This window comes from Gymnoscopelus braueri (assembly GCF_963280865.1).
Source record: "Gymnoscopelus braueri genome assembly, chromosome: 21".
Taxonomy (NCBI): Eukaryota; Metazoa; Chordata; class Actinopteri; order Myctophiformes; family Myctophidae; genus Gymnoscopelus; species Gymnoscopelus braueri.
The window spans coordinates 41,505,919-41,524,408 of record NC_137623.1 but is presented as its reverse complement, the minus strand read 5'-3'; the positions used below and the strand labels follow the sequence as shown (position 1 = coordinate 41,524,408).

Sequence of the window (18,490 nt, the reverse complement as noted above, 5' to 3'; positions counted from 1 at the left end):
TTTATTGTTTGTTTACTAATTTATTTTGGTCCTGCGAACACATTGATAAAGTCTAAAGGGGAATGGGCGAATTAGAATTAGAGAAGAGAAATTGAATATTTCCTTTTAAAAACCAAGTAATACTATTATACTGCTGGTTGAGCTGCAGCTGAGCCGTAGCTTACTAAGTGTATACTGTATGTAGGTTTGACAAGTATCATGTTAGCACGTGCAACTGAAAGAGACAATGCTAATTCATTGCAAGTAAGTATTGCAAGTAACATAGTCAATGCTAATTCATGTATTAGCCTACTGACACAGAGACAATGCTAATTCATGTATTAGCCTACTGACACAGAGACAATGCTAATTCATGTATTAGCCTACTGACACAGAGACAATGCTAATTCATGTATTAGCCTACTGACACAGAGACAATGCTAATTCATGTATTAGCCTATAGGCTAATACATGTATTAGCATTGTCTCTGTGTCAGTATACTGACACAGAGACAATGCTAATTCATGTATTAGCCTACTGACCCAGAGACAATGCTAATTCATGTATTAGCCTACTGACACAGAGACACAGAGACAATGCTAATTCATATTCACGCAGGTAGGTAGCACTATTACTGACCCAGAGACAATACTAATTCATGTTATCGCTGGTAGGAATGACAGACACAAAGACGATGCAAAATCAAACTGTGTTCGTTCGTATTACTGACAGTCAGAGAGACAATGATAAATCCCTGAAAGTGAAAACCTGCCACCAACTAGGCTTAGCAAGGCTCGGAGTTCCATTAGCCTGGGAATATAGACACATACACACACACACACACACACACACACACACACACACACACACACACACACACACACACACACACACACACACACACACACACACACACACACACACACGCACATACACACACATGCCCACACAAATGAACGCACACACACACACACACACACACACACACACACACACACACACACACACAAACATACGCACACACAAACAAAGCCCCTGGATTCCCATTAACCTGTGGCAGCCCCCGTGCCGCGGGGAGGAGAACCATAATTTGTAGCCCACTGTGGCCATTAGCAAATAGACTTCACCTCTAATTACTGATTGTGCTTGGGTGTGATTGCATGTGTGCACGTGACCCTTAACGTGTGTGTGCGTGTGCGCGCTCGTGTGCGTGTGTGCACGTGTGTGTGTGTGTGTGTGTGTGTGTGTGTGTGTGTGTATACCAGTGGTGGAAGAAGTACTCAGATATTTTACTTAAGTGAAAGTAGCAACACCACAATATAAAAATACTCTGTTACAAGTAAAAGGCCCGTGGTCAAAATGTTACTCGTGTAAAAGTACAAAAGCATTGGCATGAAAATATACTTAAAGTACCAAAAGTAAAAGTACTAAAATGTTTGAAAATAGCAGATCTACAAGCTCAGCTATTTTCCAATAGCCTATGTATAAAACAGGGCTAAAGTGGTTAAAACAGGGCTAAAGTGGTTAATGTATGTTTTATAATATAATGTATATCTACAAAGTAACTAGTAACTAAAGTTTTTTCAAATAATTGTAGTGGAGTAAAAAGTACAATATTTGCCTCTGAGATGTAGTGGCATAGAAGTAAAAGTATAGACATTTGGAAATGCTCCAGTAAAGTAAAAGTACCTAAAAATTGTACTTAATTACAGAACTTGAGTAAATGTACTTAGTTACTTTACACCACTGGTGTGTACGCATGGACTAATTATCTCCGCTCAGGCCTGTTAAATTTTTCCCTCTCTGTCTCTCTGTCTCTCTGTCCTCTGTCTCTCTCTTGCTTTCTCATTCTGATTCTCCCTCCCTCCCTAACGTGCACAGAATCACAATTCATTTTATTCATATTATGCACGTATGCATATGCAATCTTTGTACAATTAAAAAGGGTGGTGAGGGGTTGGGGGCATTCCCGAAAATAGCCGATCTACATTGCAAAGTGTTGAGATTGTAGATTTAGATTTCCAAAAGTATTGATAAAATAGGGACACGAGGGTAAATGTGGTTCACACAACAGTTTGTATTACATTGTTAAATTGGGATATTAGCAAACATCAGTGGTGTAAATTAACTAGGTACATGTACTCTGTACTCACCAATTTTGAGGTATATTTACTTTACTTGAGTATTTCCAATTTTCAGTACTTTTACTTCTCCACTACATCTCAGAGGAAATTATTGCACTTTTACTCCACTACAATTATTTGAAAACTTGAGTCACTAGTTACTTTGCAATTATCAATTATTATATTATAAAACATACATTAACCACTTTAGCCCTATTTTATACATAGGCTATTTGAAAATGGCCGATCTGCAGATCTGCTGTTTTCTTTTACTTTTACTTTTGATACTTTAAGTACATTTCGATACCATTACTTTTGTTCTTTTACTCAAGTACATTTTGAATTCCGGACTTTTACTTGTAACAGAGTACTTCTGCATTGCAGTATTGATACTTTTACTCAAGTAAAACATTTGAGTACTTTTTCCACCACTGGACAAAAGGAAATAAATGAATGACCAGAGAGGTGGTATCAAAAGCAGTGGCATGGATAACCCCCCCCCCCCCCCCCCCCCATCCCCCACAGTATATCCAACCCTTTGTTGACATAATACGCTCACCTTGGTCCTTGATTTGATCTTCGTGGATCATCCTCACTCATGCTGAGACAATTTCACACATGACATCTCATGCTAAACAATGTGCCACCGTGGAGGCACGGTAGAGTGTGTGTGTGTGTGTGCGCGTGTGTGTGTGTGTGTGTGTGTGTGTGTGCGCATGTGTATGTGTGTGCATGGGAGTTTTTTAGTTAGGGACAGGGCACAGGGAATCAAATTATAGAGTACTAATTATGTAGCCAACTTCTCGACCAAATGTCTTTTTTTTTAAAATATATTATTGAGGGCTTATTCTGCCTTTATTGTTAGGATAGTGGGCTGACAGGAAGTGGGGGGGGGGGGGTGACACACAGCAAAGGTGGTCGGGATCGGGAGTCGAACCCGCGACACACTGTCAAGCTGGATTACCAGCATTATGTGGTATGCGCCCGGACCGCTATAGGCCAGCGGGCGCCCCTCCCCTCGACCAAATTTCTACTAAAAATATGAAAGTCGCGATGCAGCACTATATTCTCACAATGCGAAACCATATAAAATAGGGTTTAAGTGGTTAAAGACGAGCACAATCCCACACCTTGTACGTGGTGAGACCCGTCCTAATCTTAACTGAAATCCATTAGAGTAATTGAGGGCATACTATATGCAGCAGAGCCTTGTATTAGAGAGTTCTGCCAATGAGGGGGAAGAAACAGCACCGGTCACGTGGTTCATGTAAACTGGAAATAGTGACAAACGCTCATAGACTCCAGTGCATTCGGTAAATAGAATGCTATGTAGAAGACCTGGCCCGATGAAGTGAACGGAGATGACGCAACTCTCCTTGAATGGCTCTGGTATGCAGGTATCGATTAACTATTAACTTCTTTAGTCATGATAGAGGAGACTTAACTGACAAAATGCATTTGTGATGCACACAGATTCTCAAAATATAAGCTACTCACTTTTCAAGAGATGACGCATGAATGCAGGAGGTGTGCATCAGTAGAGTCAAGGCTATGACTCATACATTACCTCTGTGGTGATGGTACTATAGTACCGGCAGAGTTATTGTTGGAAAGTGTTTTATCTAAACGGAACCCTTTCTAATCCTTTAGCAGTGGTGGAAAAAGTACTCACATTGCTTAAGTAAAAGTATCAATACTGCAATGTAGAAATACTCTGTTAAGTAAAAAGTCCGGAATTCAAAATCTACTTGAGTAAAAGTACAAAAGTATTGGCATCAACATGTACTTAAAGTACCAAAAGTAGAAAGTATTCATTATGCAGAATGTCCAATTTCACATGTTTTCTAATGTATACGAATAATAATAAGAATAATTTTGAAAATAGCAGATCTACAAGCTCACAATGCGTCGTATCGCGATGCATTGTGAGCTTGTAGATCGGCTATTTTCAAATGTATGTTTTGTAATAATAATCAAAATCTACAAAGTAACAAGTAACTAAAGTTTTCAGATAATTGTAGTATTTTGCCTCTAAGATATAGTGGAGTAAAAGTATTGGAAATTGGAAATACTCCAGTAGAGTAAAAGTAACTCAAAATTGTACTTAAGTACGGTACTTGAGTAAATGTACTTAGTTACTTTACACCACTGTCCTTTAGGCATCATTTACATCTTCATCTTCATGACCCTCGACCTGTATGTGGCATAAGCATGGTCTACTCTACTGCTTTTGACCAAAGACTACTAATGATACACTAGTGCATCTCATTTAGTCTCTGGCATGCATTTCGTCTCACTGTTGACTGCAGTTGTCATTTCAAATCAAATTGATACGTCATTATTGAGGCGTGTGCAATAATGTATTGACATTTCACGCTACATGCTTGTCGGCTAAATTACCTGTGGTGCTGTGAGCCTCTCTTCCTCATGCCATATAAAAGATAGAGAATAGAGAACACAGAACACACACAGACAGACACGCTGAAGGAGAAACAGAGAGAGGACATGCAGACAGACAGACAGACAGACAGACAGACAGACAGACAGATAGGCACGCACGCACGTACACACAGGCACACACACACACACACACACACACACACACACACACACACACACACACACACACACACACACACACACACACACACACACACACACACACACACACACACACACACAGTGATTCTGAGAGACAGATGAAGCTGTTCTGTTCTCTCTCTGAAAACATGATTTATTTTCATAATGCGCACACCTTTCCCTTCGTTCTCTCCATATCTAGTATCTCACTCTCTCCATGTATACAGTATATATTTCTCTCTCTCTCTCCCTCTTTCCATTCTCTCTCTCTCTCTCTCTCTCTCTCTCTCTCTCTCTCTCTCTCTCTCTCTCTCTCTCTCTCTCTCTCGCTCTCTCTCTCTCTGCCGATGGTTAATTCAGCTGCAGACCGTCCGCTGCACAGCTCCCTCGCTCTGTGTGTACGGCTGGTTTCCAGGCTGGCTCCACTATCGACCGCCCCATCATACCTATGGATTATTGATAAGACAAAATCACTCATCCTGACCAGAGCTTTAATTATAGTGATACATATTTGATGAATACATGGGGAGGTCTGCCTATTGATCCACTCATCCTAAGAGACTGTTAGACAGATACATTACTGGATGTATTGATGAGGTGTTGGCCCCAACTAACTGATGGCGTGTGTGTGTGTGCGCGCGTGTGTGTGTGCGCGCGTGTGTGTGTGTGTGTGTGTGTGTGTGTGTGTGTGTGCGTGTGCGTGCGTGTTGTGTTGGGGAGTTGGTCTGGAGGAGGTTTCACCAGACAAGTAGAACTTCACTTTGTACTGATTGATATCTCTAGGCTATACTGACAAAATATATTATGCATTAACATCTATTTGGACATATCTGTACTGATTGACTGATTGATTGATTGATTGAATACTTTATTAGCAGGTTGCAAAAAAAAAAAGAACAGGAAAGTACAGTTCAAATAAAGGGTCTACTAAGAGGATTTTAAACCTAAGAAAGCCTATGGCTTCTTGTTTCCGTTGGGGTCCTTTGTACATCATGTCCTTTGACCTCAGTGTCCTGTCTCTCTACTGTTTATACGTAGACAAATAAAATAAAAACAAAGTAGATTATGAAAAGCATGGAATTATATACTTACCATACCATGTCCAATGTACACCTGTTTCAGAGAGCAAAGAATCAACCATCAACACAAGGTCATTCATTCTGGACTCATCCATCCTTTCATTCCCTGCCATGCCCTGCCCGACACTCAGACATCACATTCCACGGCCATAAGAAAACGTGGTCACAGAGACTCATAAATGGTTATTTTAACCCATTAAGACCGTGTCATTTTAAGATTTATTTGGCTATTCAAAAATAGCACTTATACAAGATCATAGCGCGGCACCGAGTGCCGCGCTATGATCTTGTATATCTGCTATTTTTAGAAAAATCTTGAAAATGTGTGCAAATCTTTGAATATATATATTTTTAAAGAAAACATTTGTAACTCAAATCTTATTGCTTCTGGGGGATTCTATAAATGTCTTCTAAATCTCTAACAGTTTTTTGAAAAAATATATATGTTGCTATCAGTGGTGCTCAAAACTTTTCCATGTCAAGGACCCCCCAAATGATACGTATTTGGCCGCGGACCCCCATCTCAAAATGTATTGTTCCAGGGACCCCCAGAACCACAAATCGGAGTAAAAAAAACATATATATATTCAAATATTTGCACATATTTTCACAATCTTTCAAAAATAGCAGATCTACAAGCTTGTAGCGCGGCACTCGGTGCCGCGCTATGAGCTTGTATATCTGCTATTTTTGAATAGCCCAAAGGAATCTAAAAATCACACCCAGTGTGAAGAGAGTGGTGCCTTTGAATTAGTGTAACTGGTTGCATCCTTGTGTTGCAATCAGCTGCAGCTGTTGAGGCCGTGCTCAAACGGACGGACGGACCCACACACAAGGTCAAGTGTAGGAGTGGCTGGCACCACTCAAAAATGACACACAGATGCGTTCCCGGTCTTAGCGGGTTAATGCTCACTCTGGTATGGTGAGAGTTGTAATGGAATGTCTTTGCACCCTGGGGTTCAGATGAGTGTTATTCAGCATGCCATTCCAGAACACTGTGGGAGTCCGCTACGAGTAGCAGAGCATAATGCAGCTTTCTGTGCTTTTACAAGATGTGTTAGAAGTGGAGTATAGGATGTGAGGCACATAGCTAAGCAGACATGATATTATCGCTGTCGGGTGGAAACCTTGTATGTCCAAACCCCGTTCCTTTTGTAGGCTATTGTTATCAGTGGTAGAAAAAGTACTCAAATTCTTTACTTAAGTATAATACTGCAATATAGAAATACTCTGTTACAAGTAAAAGTCCAGAATTCTAAATTTACTTGATTAAAAGTACAACAGTATTGGCATCAAAATGTACTTAAAGTACCAAAAGTAAAAATACTAAAATGTTTATATACTAAATACTAAAATGTTTGAAAATAGCAGATCTACAAGCACACGTGTCGCAATGCGACGCGTTGTGAGCTTGTAGATCGGCTATTTTCAAATAGCCTAGGTATAAAATATGGCTAAAGTGGTTAATGTGTGTTTTATAATGTTATGATTTATATCTGCAAAGTAACTTTAGTGTCTAAAGTTTTCAAATAATTGTAGTGGAGTAAAAGTACAATATTTGCCTCGGATATGAAGTGGAGTAGAAGTATTGAAAATTGGAAATACTCCAGTAAAGTAAAAAAAATACCTCAAAATTGTACTTAAGTACAGTACTTGAGTAATGTACTTAGTTACTTTACACCACTGACCGGGGCGCACAGTTCATGGAGTGGTTCACTGTTCAGACTGGAGGGGGGGCAGAATAAGCACAGGTAGGAGATCGGGGTTCAGTCCTGGGTGGCTTAGCAAGCCTGCGGTATAACGCTGGGTCGTTCCAGGGTCACCGCAGGGCCTGGGGTTCAGGTTCCAGTAATCCACACAAGTTTTGCAAAGTCCACATACAGTAGTCTGGTCTCCACACCCTGTGTTCACGTCTCCTCCTCTCTCTCCCTGGGCAGAAACCTCTAAACTAAAATAGGTCGACCAGGGGCCGAGGCGCGGGAATGGCCTCTTACCGTGACAGCAGTTTATTGGGAACGGAAAGAGGAAAGGAAATGCCTTTTTCACATCTTAAATGACAATAGAAAACACATACAAAGAAGTCATTATAAAGGAGTAGTTCACCCAAAACAATACTTATTTTCTATCAGTTACACACCTCATGAAGCCTTGAATGAATGGAGTTTTTTTTTTTTATGTCGCATCCCTGAGCCAATAATTTGATGATTGGCGAACATTGAGTCTCCATTGAGATATTAGCATCTTTCTGTCGGTCTTCAAATTATTGTCTCAGCAATGCAACAAAAACAAACAAATCTCCATGAATTCAAGGCTTCATGGTGTGTGTAATTGATAGATTTTTTTTGGGGTGAAGCCGCAAAAAAACATCTGAGGCAAAATTGCTCCTTTGCTGTATGTGGGCAGTGCCGGATGTGACACACACTGAAATGAGTTAGCTGGTATGTCGTCGGTTTGAGTGAATGTCGTTGTTGGTCTCCCCCATCTTGGCTTGTACGAAGAAAATGTCAGCCAATGACAGCCAAGCGGGGTCAACCAGATATTGGTTGGTGTCCTGTCAAAGTTCACCAAAGTTGAACTCCACCTCCTCCTCAGGATCCTCTGTCCCCGCTCCTGAGCCTCTTTTGAGTCCCTGTGGAGGGCGCTGCTGCCTTGTGTACTCCACAATACATGTGTTCCTGAAGCTACAATACCAACACACAACAAAGTGTGAACTGAGGAAAAAGGAGGTCTGTTTTAGGTCACAGATGCAGGCACATGTGGTCACAGGCAGCCCTGAGCATCAGACCACATCCTTACTTTGTACCCTTGATGTGAGTCTGGATAAACAACCCATGAAGAAATAGTCAGTGATGTTCGGTTGCACACACCCTGCGGCATGCATCCATTGTATTTTTGAGAGAGAGAGAGAGAGAGAGAGAGAGAGAGAGAGAGAGAGAGAGAGAGAGAGAGAGAGAGAGAGAGAGAGAGAGAGAGAGAGAGAGAGAGAGAGAGAGAGAGAGAGAGAGAGAGAGAGAGAGAGAGATTTCTATTATCCAGTCTGTAGTAGCAAATTACACAACATCTGTGCTGACGTCTATCAAACAATTAACTACACCTGGTGCTCGTTGGTGAGTGACTCATGGGGAGGTCACTCTGACCTCTGAATTACTAATTGAGCCTTTAGTACACGGTCATCTAGAGATTTTGTCTGGTTCATCAATGCAATGTTGGAGACCAACAAGATAATGATTACCTGTTGTAGCCAGCATTCCCTGACTGCTTGTTCGAATGGCCAAAAGTGGCCACAGCCATTCGTTAAAAGGGTCTAAATATGGTACCATTGCTGCCAGCAAGCAACACAACATTGGCCCGGATTCATAAAGGGATTTACGACCATATTTTGTACGTACCGGCATTTAGGACAAATCCTACACCTGCAGTCGGATTCATAAAAGTTTTTTGTTCTGTGTTTTGTGCGTCAGGTGCGTACGTTCTCAGGTCAGCCCCGAGGCTGTCTTACCAGGGCTGAAATGTGCGTATGTCTTTAGAATGCTTTATTCTTCATGCCAAAATCAATTACAACAGTGGCAAACCTCAAATAAAATATATATGTGCCCAACATTTGTCAACACATATATATAAAAAAATAAAAAATAAATGTCAAACGATGTATTGCTTGTAGCCTATGCATAATATAGACATGATGTAGATTCCACCGCTTTTTATTTATTTTCTAGGCTATGAGTTGCATTTAGAGCTGTGTTTGCCAGCGGGTCATCTCAGCGTGTGTCACGTAATAATGAAAATAGGCTATGATGCCTTAATGAAACTGCGGAGGGACTGACTTGCATCAGTGTCCGTGCCGCGGTATTAATTTGTAAAGCCGACTGTAGGCTACTGTATATTGATCACATGAACGCCACACACAACAGCCTAATAAATATTACCATCTGATGAGGAAACTAAAGTGGATGAAAGCTGTGTCCAGAAGATGATCCATTCCCCATTCCGACGTAGGACAGTGATATCCAAAATTAACTAATTTAATCAATAAGCTCAGGTCCATAATCGGATAGAAGCGTTCACTTGTATGCCCTGGATTTATTTTCAACATCATCTTTGTACCTCGGTAAAGGTGCGCTATGTTCATTAGAAAAGGCTCGCTTATATAATATCCTTTCCACGTTTTATTAGCCTTTTATTTGGTAATGGGGTTAAACCTTGTAAACTTCTTTATTCTCATTACACATGAAAGCATTTATTATGTGATCCGCTTCCAGACAGAACAGTAAGTTGTCAAGGCGATGCGACACCGCATCTGTTAGCTTTGGACGAGGCGGAGTTGAACTTCAAACTTTCATCAGCGTTGCCAGATGTTGTGAGAGAAATAAGCAACCAGGTCTAGGAAAACAAGCCCAAAAGAAGCAACTGGCACTTAGGCCATTATAAGCACTGTAATTAAACCGTTGTGAGCTTGTAGATCTGCTATTTAAAAAAAAAATCTTGTAATAAAATGTGGAATATTTGGAAGATTTTCTAAACATTCTAACAACACAAATCTGCTCCAGCTGGCACAAAACATGTTCAGATGGGGCTTATAGGGATAAATTAGCATACATATTAACTTGGGGGTCCATGACATAAAAATATTTGAGAACCACCTGTTAAAACAATTGAACAATTGTGAAGCAAGCCCAAATAACCAACTACACTTTAGAAACAAGCCCAAAAAAACGCACCCCACAGCTACCAATATTTACAAGCAACTTTACAGAAAAATAAGCCCAAATTCGCTTATAATAAGCGGACATGGCAACGCTGTTTAGCACGGTTCAGCACGGTGACGTTAAAGTTGGATGCTGTTGGACGCAGCCTTCCAGAGTAAATCATCACACCTGGTCATACGCACTGGTTGTACGCACGTCTCTGTGATATACGAACCCCTTTGGGAATTGCACGTCCGTTTGTGACTACCAAAATACGACCGGCCTTTACGAACTTTATTTACCCCATATTTACGACCCTCATTATGAATCGGGGCCATTGTGTCCTCCTCAGCCTCTTGGAGCAAACTGGTCAAACTGTGTGCGTCAGCTAGTGGTGGAAAGTAACTAAATACATGTACTCAAGTACTGTACTTAAGTCCAATGTTGAGGTATTTGTACTTTACTTGAGTATATCCAATTTTCAGTACTTTTACTTCTACTCCACTACATCTCAGAGGAAAATATTTTACTTTTACTCCACTACAGTTATTTGAAAACTTTAGTTACTAGTTACTTTGCAGATATATATTATTACGTTATAAAACATACATTAACCACTTTAGCCCTATTTTATACCTAGGCTATTTGAAAATAGCCGATCTACAAGCTCGACGTGTCGCATCGCGACGCGTTGTGAGATCTGCAATTTTCAAACATAGTACTTTTACTTTTGGTACTTTAAGTACATTTTGATACCAATACTTTTGAACTTTTACTCAGGTAAATTTTGAATTCCGGACTTTTACTTGTAACGGAGTACTTCTACATTGCAGAAATTATACCTTGTAAAACATTTGAGTACTTTTTCCACCACTGGTGTCAGCCAGTTTCCAGTGCTCCCACTCAGGGGAAGTCAGCTGACACATCTCCATGTTGCTATATTTGTTCACATCATGGTTATTTACCCAGTTTGGAAATGTCAGCGAGAACGCTCACAATCTTCGATATAAAGGTCCTTTGTGCATCTCATCAATATCCCTGTCTCTTCATCCTCCCCTGCTGCGCTCCTCTCATCTTGTCAACCTGAATAGCATCTCTCTCTCTGTCTCTCTCTCTCTCTCTCTCTCTCTCTGACATTTGCACTGGGATATTGTGGCCATTTGTGAGCCCTTTAGTGTCTGAACAAACAAAACTCCATTTTGCATTCGAGACATGGACACATCGGTGCCTTGTGTGGTGTGTGTGTGTGTGTGTGTGTGTGTGTGTGTGTGTGTGTGTGTGTGTGTGTGTGTGTGTGTGCGTGTGCGTGCGTGCGCGCGCAGTTCATAGTCATGAATATTTGTTATCCTTTTCGCCACCTGGGTAACTGCCACATGCATAAAGTGTGTCTCTCTGGTTGTGTAGGTGTGTAAATGTGTTTGTGTGTGTGCATGCATGTGTTCATGCTTGTTGTGTGTTTTCATATAGTACTGTAGATACACACATAACGTATGGGTGTACACATGGGATGTGTATTGATGTACTGTACCTCCAATGCAATCCTGTGTGTTTGTGTGTGTGTGTGTGTGTGTGTGTGTGTGTGTGTGCGTTGTGCGTGCGTGTGCGTGCAATGGTGTGGGCAATAATTAAATTATTGCTGTAAATTATGCGTCCCATGGCCCTTTAAGGTTTAATTACTAATGAGGGCAACACATGAGTGCCATATTCGTCCCACGGCTCTTTACTCCGAAGCACCATTGGTTCAATGGTGTGCATTATTACTAACCCCAAACCTCACCTCAAACCCTCACGGGTTTAGGAATAATGGGCCGTCTAACCATCGGGCAGGCCCTGTCAGGACACATCGATCTCAATTGGAAACCAGGGACTGTCTCAATCGCACTGAGACCATAATTTACTATAATGGTGCATTCCGAATCGCTTCATGTTGGTCAGCGTTGGTACGACGGACGCCTCACTTGGGATTTTCCAACTGGAGCGAAGATGCCGAGGCGACGGAAAGCTTTGTTTGCATCGCCTCGGTTGCCTCGTTGGCGCTGCTTGATGCAACATCGTGTCAAGTCGCGTTTTTCTGTTGACTTTTGTAATCGCGGCACTCCAACAAATATTTTATCTTGCCATGGAAACGCACCTCAACACCATGTTTTTTTAATTGATAGGGGCCTTGGGGTTTTGGGCGAGGTGGGGTGGCGGGTGGTCAGATGCGGGGTACTAAAGAGGACATATTCTAATTGAATGACTTTAATTTAACCACTCAAACCCTATACTTAGTTGACCAGATTCTCAAGGGCTCTATACTAGGCCCTCTCCTGTTTTTGCTATACATTAAAGGGATTGTAGGCGATTCAGAGATAAACAAAGAAAAAAACTCCAGCAGTTCGTTTCCCCGACCACCAGGGGGTGTCGCAGGGAGGACTTCCATAGAGTTAAGGAGACTTCTAAACGGGCCATGCCGAATATGGGTTGCTTTATTCGGATACAATTCAAGGAACTGCCCACCCCTGCCGGTTCTCTGAATTTTTATTTTTAAATAGGCTCTTTCATGACAAATTGACCACATATATGAAGTTAAACAACTAAATTCGATCCAAACGCTATCTGAAAAGTAAATTATGTGCCTCAAAAACGAAGTTTGAGAGCGTTTTCAAACCGAAAGTAAAAAGTTCACACGGGCACGGACGCGCACGGATGCGCACATGCGTGCGTTAATTTACGGCCCGACACACACATAAACAGTAGGGAAAATACGATTTCAGAAAGAGGACTGTGTTTCAATGCAGGAAAACACCCCAGCATCATTATATAGTGGCTGATAGAGGGGAAAAAATTCAAAATATATATATATAGATATTTTTCAAATTTAGGCTTAATGTTGCCAACAATCCCTTTAAATATCTTTGCAGAACTACAAGCTCACAACACATCCCAATTATAGATTGGCAATTTTCGCTAAATGTTAGCCCCAACATAAGGACGCTAGGGTGGGTAAATTGTTCTGTTGTTCATCTGCAATATAAACTAAAGCCCCAATCCACTGTTTAATCAGTCACATAAATTGGAAGCAATATTTTCTTCATTGATTTTCAATTTCATAACCATTCATCCCTCAACATGCTGGTTTGTTTCTTTTTTGATTTTACAGCCGTTACATTTGCCAACATCATTTGTGCTCGGGGGTGCCACAGGCGTAAAGTACACCATCATAGAGTCAAGTGGTTTGAATCCGCCATGCGGCATCCGGGCTTGCTGAGCATCTCTAAACGAACACAATTGGCCGTGTTCGGGAAATGGAAGCTCTTTGTCACTGTGCTGCTAGTAGTGACTCCTACGGGCTGGGCGCCTGGGGTGTTGAATGGGAGGAGCAGGACGTGGAAGTAGGAGTGTGCCTGCGTGCGTGCGTGCGTGCGTGCGTGCGTGCGTGCGTGCGTGCGTGCGTGCGTGCGTGCGTGCGTGCGTGCGAGTTGTAGAACGAGACTTCACATGCAGGCTCCACAGTGGGTGGGTATGACTGATAGTTTGTGAGTGCATTTATGGGAAAGAGTTTGAATGTGTGTGTGTGTGTGTGTGTGTGCAGATGGGAAATGGTCTGCAGTTTCTCTGCTGGCTTTTCCCTTCACTGCTTGATGTTCAGGACTCACACACACACACACACACACACACACACACACACACACACACACACACACACACACACAAACATGACAGAAAACGATTGACTGCCTCTGCTTGGCTGACATACCTTTCACAATTACTCTCTGGGAAACCTGGGTTAGTTGTGTGTGGTTTTGATTATGTTTCCCTCCCTGAGAAATCTGTCTACTCTACAGTTCAACATGCTGACATGGTTCACGCATGTACTCACACATGCACACACACAACTTTTGACTGCCTCTGCTTGAAACCTGGAGTGTGTGTGTGTGTGTGTGTGTGTGTGTGTGTGTGCGCGTGTGTTTGTGTGTTTGTGTTTGTGTGTTTGTGTGTGTGTGTGTGTGTGTGTGTGTGCGTACCACCCTCTCATTCTATAGACTTTATGCACTGCATAAATACAGAGTCAAAATAAATGATTGGTACAACAATAATTCATTAATAGTTGATAATAGTTTGTTGTCAAGACTGTGACCATTTGCATTTAGCAGAAGCTAAATGGTTCAACTCATCGAGTTGGAAACGATGCAGGTTATTTCAGACTCATTTCAGTGGATTTGAGTTTGCATGTCGCCTCTTTGAGTGGCAACTGTTTCCCGTGAACTCATTAGATTGTCACTGAACCAGAAAGGAGGCTGAAACAGGAACTGTAATTGAAGACCAAATTACTTGCATGTCATTATGTAGCCTACTAGTTGAGAGAGGAACTGTAATTGAAGTCCAGATTACCCACAAACACCCCCCTGCCCTTGACTTAGCATGCAGCTCATGTTCACATGTTGAGTGCTGCTGTCGTGTCCACTGCCAGAATGCCTTTTGGGCTGGCAGTGCCAGTCTTCCATGCATTTCTGTGGTGAAGACTTGCAGGTGCGCGCACCTCTTCCCTGTTCACGACGCCCAATGTGTTTTGGCGCAGCGCCCTGGGCGCTTCAAGCTGGAAACAGTCCAGCTTTTTGGAGGAGCACGGCTTTTTTCATCCTCCTGTCTGTGTCTGACAACCCGGGTCATGGTAAATGGTGCATTTTATATAGCGCTTTTATCCAAAGCGCTTTACATAAATTGTGCATTACATTCACCCATTCACACACACACATATTCATACACCGATGGCAGAGGAATCCATACAAGGCACCAACCTGCTCATCGGGAGCAATTAGGGGTTCAGCGTCTTGCTCAAGGACACTTCGACACTAACTCTGGGGGAGCCCGGGATCGAACTGGGAACCTCGCGGTTGCCATCCGGCCACTCTACCCCTGAGCCACTGCCGCCCCATACGACTCAACGTTGATTCGTTATCACAAACACGAGAAGCCTTTGTTTACCGTTATTTGTTTGTGCTAATAACATATCAGGACTCACTGGTTGATGGGTTTGAACGTTATGGCTCTTAATAAACACTGCATGTTGTGAGCGCTATGGACATGATATCCACGGCGCTCCTCGGCTCAAAAGGTGTTCTCAGTGGACACAGCGCCAATTCTCAGCTGCACTTAATGGTTTACAATGGACCTAACCCAACTATACTGATGACTGTTCACTGAAGACCATTTCTCTCTCTCTCTCTCTCTCTCTCTCTCTCTCTCTCTCTCTCTCTCTCTCTCTCTCTCTCTCTCTTCAGATAAATGTGATGAAGCCCTGGTGTCTCCTCTTCCTCACACAGCATTCAGCAGCTCGTCCGTCTTCACCAGTGGCTACGCACCTGGATATGCCAAGCTTAACAGGAGAGGAGGTACTCTCACACGCACGCACGCACGCACGCACGCACACACACACACACACACACACACACACACACACACACACACACACACACACACACACACACACACACACACACACACACACACACACACACACACACACACACACACAGACAGAGTGTAAATGTCATGGATGTACCTTTGCATCCAATACAACATCTTTCTCTCTCTCTCTCTCTCTCCACCCCCCCCCCCTTCTGTTATTGCTCTCTCAGTTTGTCTCTCCTCTCCGCTCCTTATCTCAGGGATTCAGAAGTGCGGCTCATTTCCACATCAGTTCACAGCAAACAGAAACAGAGCATCTGTGTTTGTAAAATTAATAATTCATGGCGTCTCGTATTGAAGTCACTCTACAGCCGAGGAGACATATGTTATGGCCTGTGTAAACAACTAAAGGCTCAACTGGAGACCGAAACATTATCAAAGGACGGTAAGTCCTTGACTAGTCAACGAGATAGATTTATTTTATTTTATTAGAAGAAACCAATACTCGAAAGTACAAAATAAAACAAACAAAAGCACTTACGTTGGAGATCCCAGACAAACAGAACCAAATGTATGGGATGTGCAAACCAAGCTCTTCCAGCTTAAGTACCAAAACCAGAAATGAATGTAATAATAATGTGGGGGGAAAGAAAGCATTGCTCCTCAGCTCTCTTTTTAATCTAATCATTAATTGGCTTCAGGTGCTCCACCCCTACAGAGGGTATAGACGAATCCACAGACGCGCTGCCTGTAGCTGCCTGTAGGCGGCCATTGCTGCGGTGTCGCGTCCGCGGAGCGTTGACACCGCAGCAATGGCTGCGCCCAGGGCAGCGCTCCGTGGATTCGTGTATAGGTATAGGTAGAGCAGTAATGTTGAACACTATGCCTCCTGCGTCTGATGCAAAATAATCCAAAAGGGTGCAGTACACTCAATATTGATGCATAGGCCTACAGGTCATAACATGACGAGAAATCAGTGAAGCGCTTCGCACGACTCCACGCCAGACAAACGACAACAATGAGGGATTTGGACAGGTGGACAACCATAAACTATTGCAGAGTTTAACTGACTTTTGACAGAAAGGTGGACATAGTTGACAACTATACACTATTGCAGTGACTTTGACGGGTGGACAACAGCGGGACCCATTATTTTCTTCTATTATGAGCACCACCTTCTATGCAAAATATATCAATAATTGATTATATTCAATGAATTCAAATGTTTCAAAGCTCAGATACTAGACTAGAGCTTGGACAGCCCTAGTATAGGCCTATAGCTTGGTTTTCTTTTACAAAGGCATTTTTATCTATGCAGCCAACAGCTGTGTAGATTCTATTGCCAGACGGACAACATGCACCTCAAATGGCTAGTTTCACTCCATAGCCTTGCAGACACATATCCCATAGCCTGGAGGTACAGTGAGCACAGAAATGTCATACTGTAGTTGTCGTTGGCGGATGTGAAAACAAAAATATTCAGGAATTGTGTTGCTGGCAATTCACAAGAAATATGATGCTGATAGTAGTTTGCAAGATTAGCTACAGACAGACAGACAGACAGACAGACAGACAGACAGACAGACAGACAGACAGACAGACAGACAGATAGACCCACAAACATAATCTCTGCCCTGCCTGGTGCCTGGGGGGGAGATAAATGAGAAATAATGCATTCTGCCAGGGTCTCTTCCTACAGTATACTGGTGTGTAATCTTGGTACTGTGTCCTGAAACACCAGACAGACAGACAGACAGACAGACAGACAGAGTGGGAATAGAGGGGGTGGGTGGTATAGGGCAGTGGTTCTCAAACGTTTTCATGTCAAGGAACCCCAAAATTATACTCCCCCATCTCAAAATATTTAGTTCCAGGGACCCCCCAGAAGCACAGATTTGAGTTCCACATGTTCGCTTTAAAAAAGTATATATTCAAATATTTGAAAAAAATGCTCACGATTTTTCAAAAATAGCAGATCTACAAGCTCGTAGCGCGGCTATTTTTGAATGGCCAAAGTAAAAAAAAGGTTAAAGTGGTTAAAGTTATTGTGATGCTATATTAACACATTTTGCTGGGGACCCCCTGGAACCCCCCCCAAGGACCCCTGGGGGTCCCCGGACCCCACTTTGAGAACCAATGGTATAGGAAGGTTGAAGAGAGAGAGCCTTTTTCAGCCACGCACGAAACCAGCCAACGCTGGGTTCTGACACCTGAACTTACAGTATACTGAACAAGTCTGTCAGATGTCAGATATACATTCTAATCCAGTTCAGATCAATGAGCTCGTATGGCATCTGGCCTTATTCATTCTTTGCCAATCCCTGGTCCATGTCAATGAATGTCTCATGATAACTCTGACTGATCGTTCTCACATATGATCCGTCTTATCTCAGTGAAGCTTCACTGGAGCGTCACATTTGACACAGGGATCAGCAGAGCTGACAGTCCATTCATATCAACAACACCATCGATGTATTTTTTATATTCATGCACAGAAGACATGGTCTGTGCGTTTTGTCTCTGCCCGTATATATATATATATTTTTTTCTTTTCTTAAGCTGTATGGCTGTACGTGTGTGGTGAGATGAGAAGAGAGCAGAGAATAAAGGTGAGAGGAGAGGTGGATGATATTGACAGGTGGGGGGAGTTGG

At 42.4% G+C, this 18,490-nt stretch overlaps 1 protein-coding gene across 1 annotated transcript in view; it reads left to right on the top strand.

Annotated features, from left to right (window-relative positions):
* Positions 1-13,734: 13,734 nt before the first annotated feature.
* Positions 13,735-18,490, top strand: part of LOC308077009 (contactin-associated protein-like 2) — a gene marked incomplete at both ends in the record, with an annotated part of 146,348 nt that continues 141,592 nt past the window's right edge. The window contains 3 exons of the mRNA XM_080417538.1: positions 13,735-13,821; positions 15,009-15,101; positions 15,708-15,822. Coding sequence (XP_080273664.1) covers positions 13,735-13,821; positions 15,009-15,101; positions 15,708-15,822 — 295 coding nt within the window. The remainder of the gene's footprint in view (positions 13,822-15,008; positions 15,102-15,707; positions 15,823-18,490) is intronic.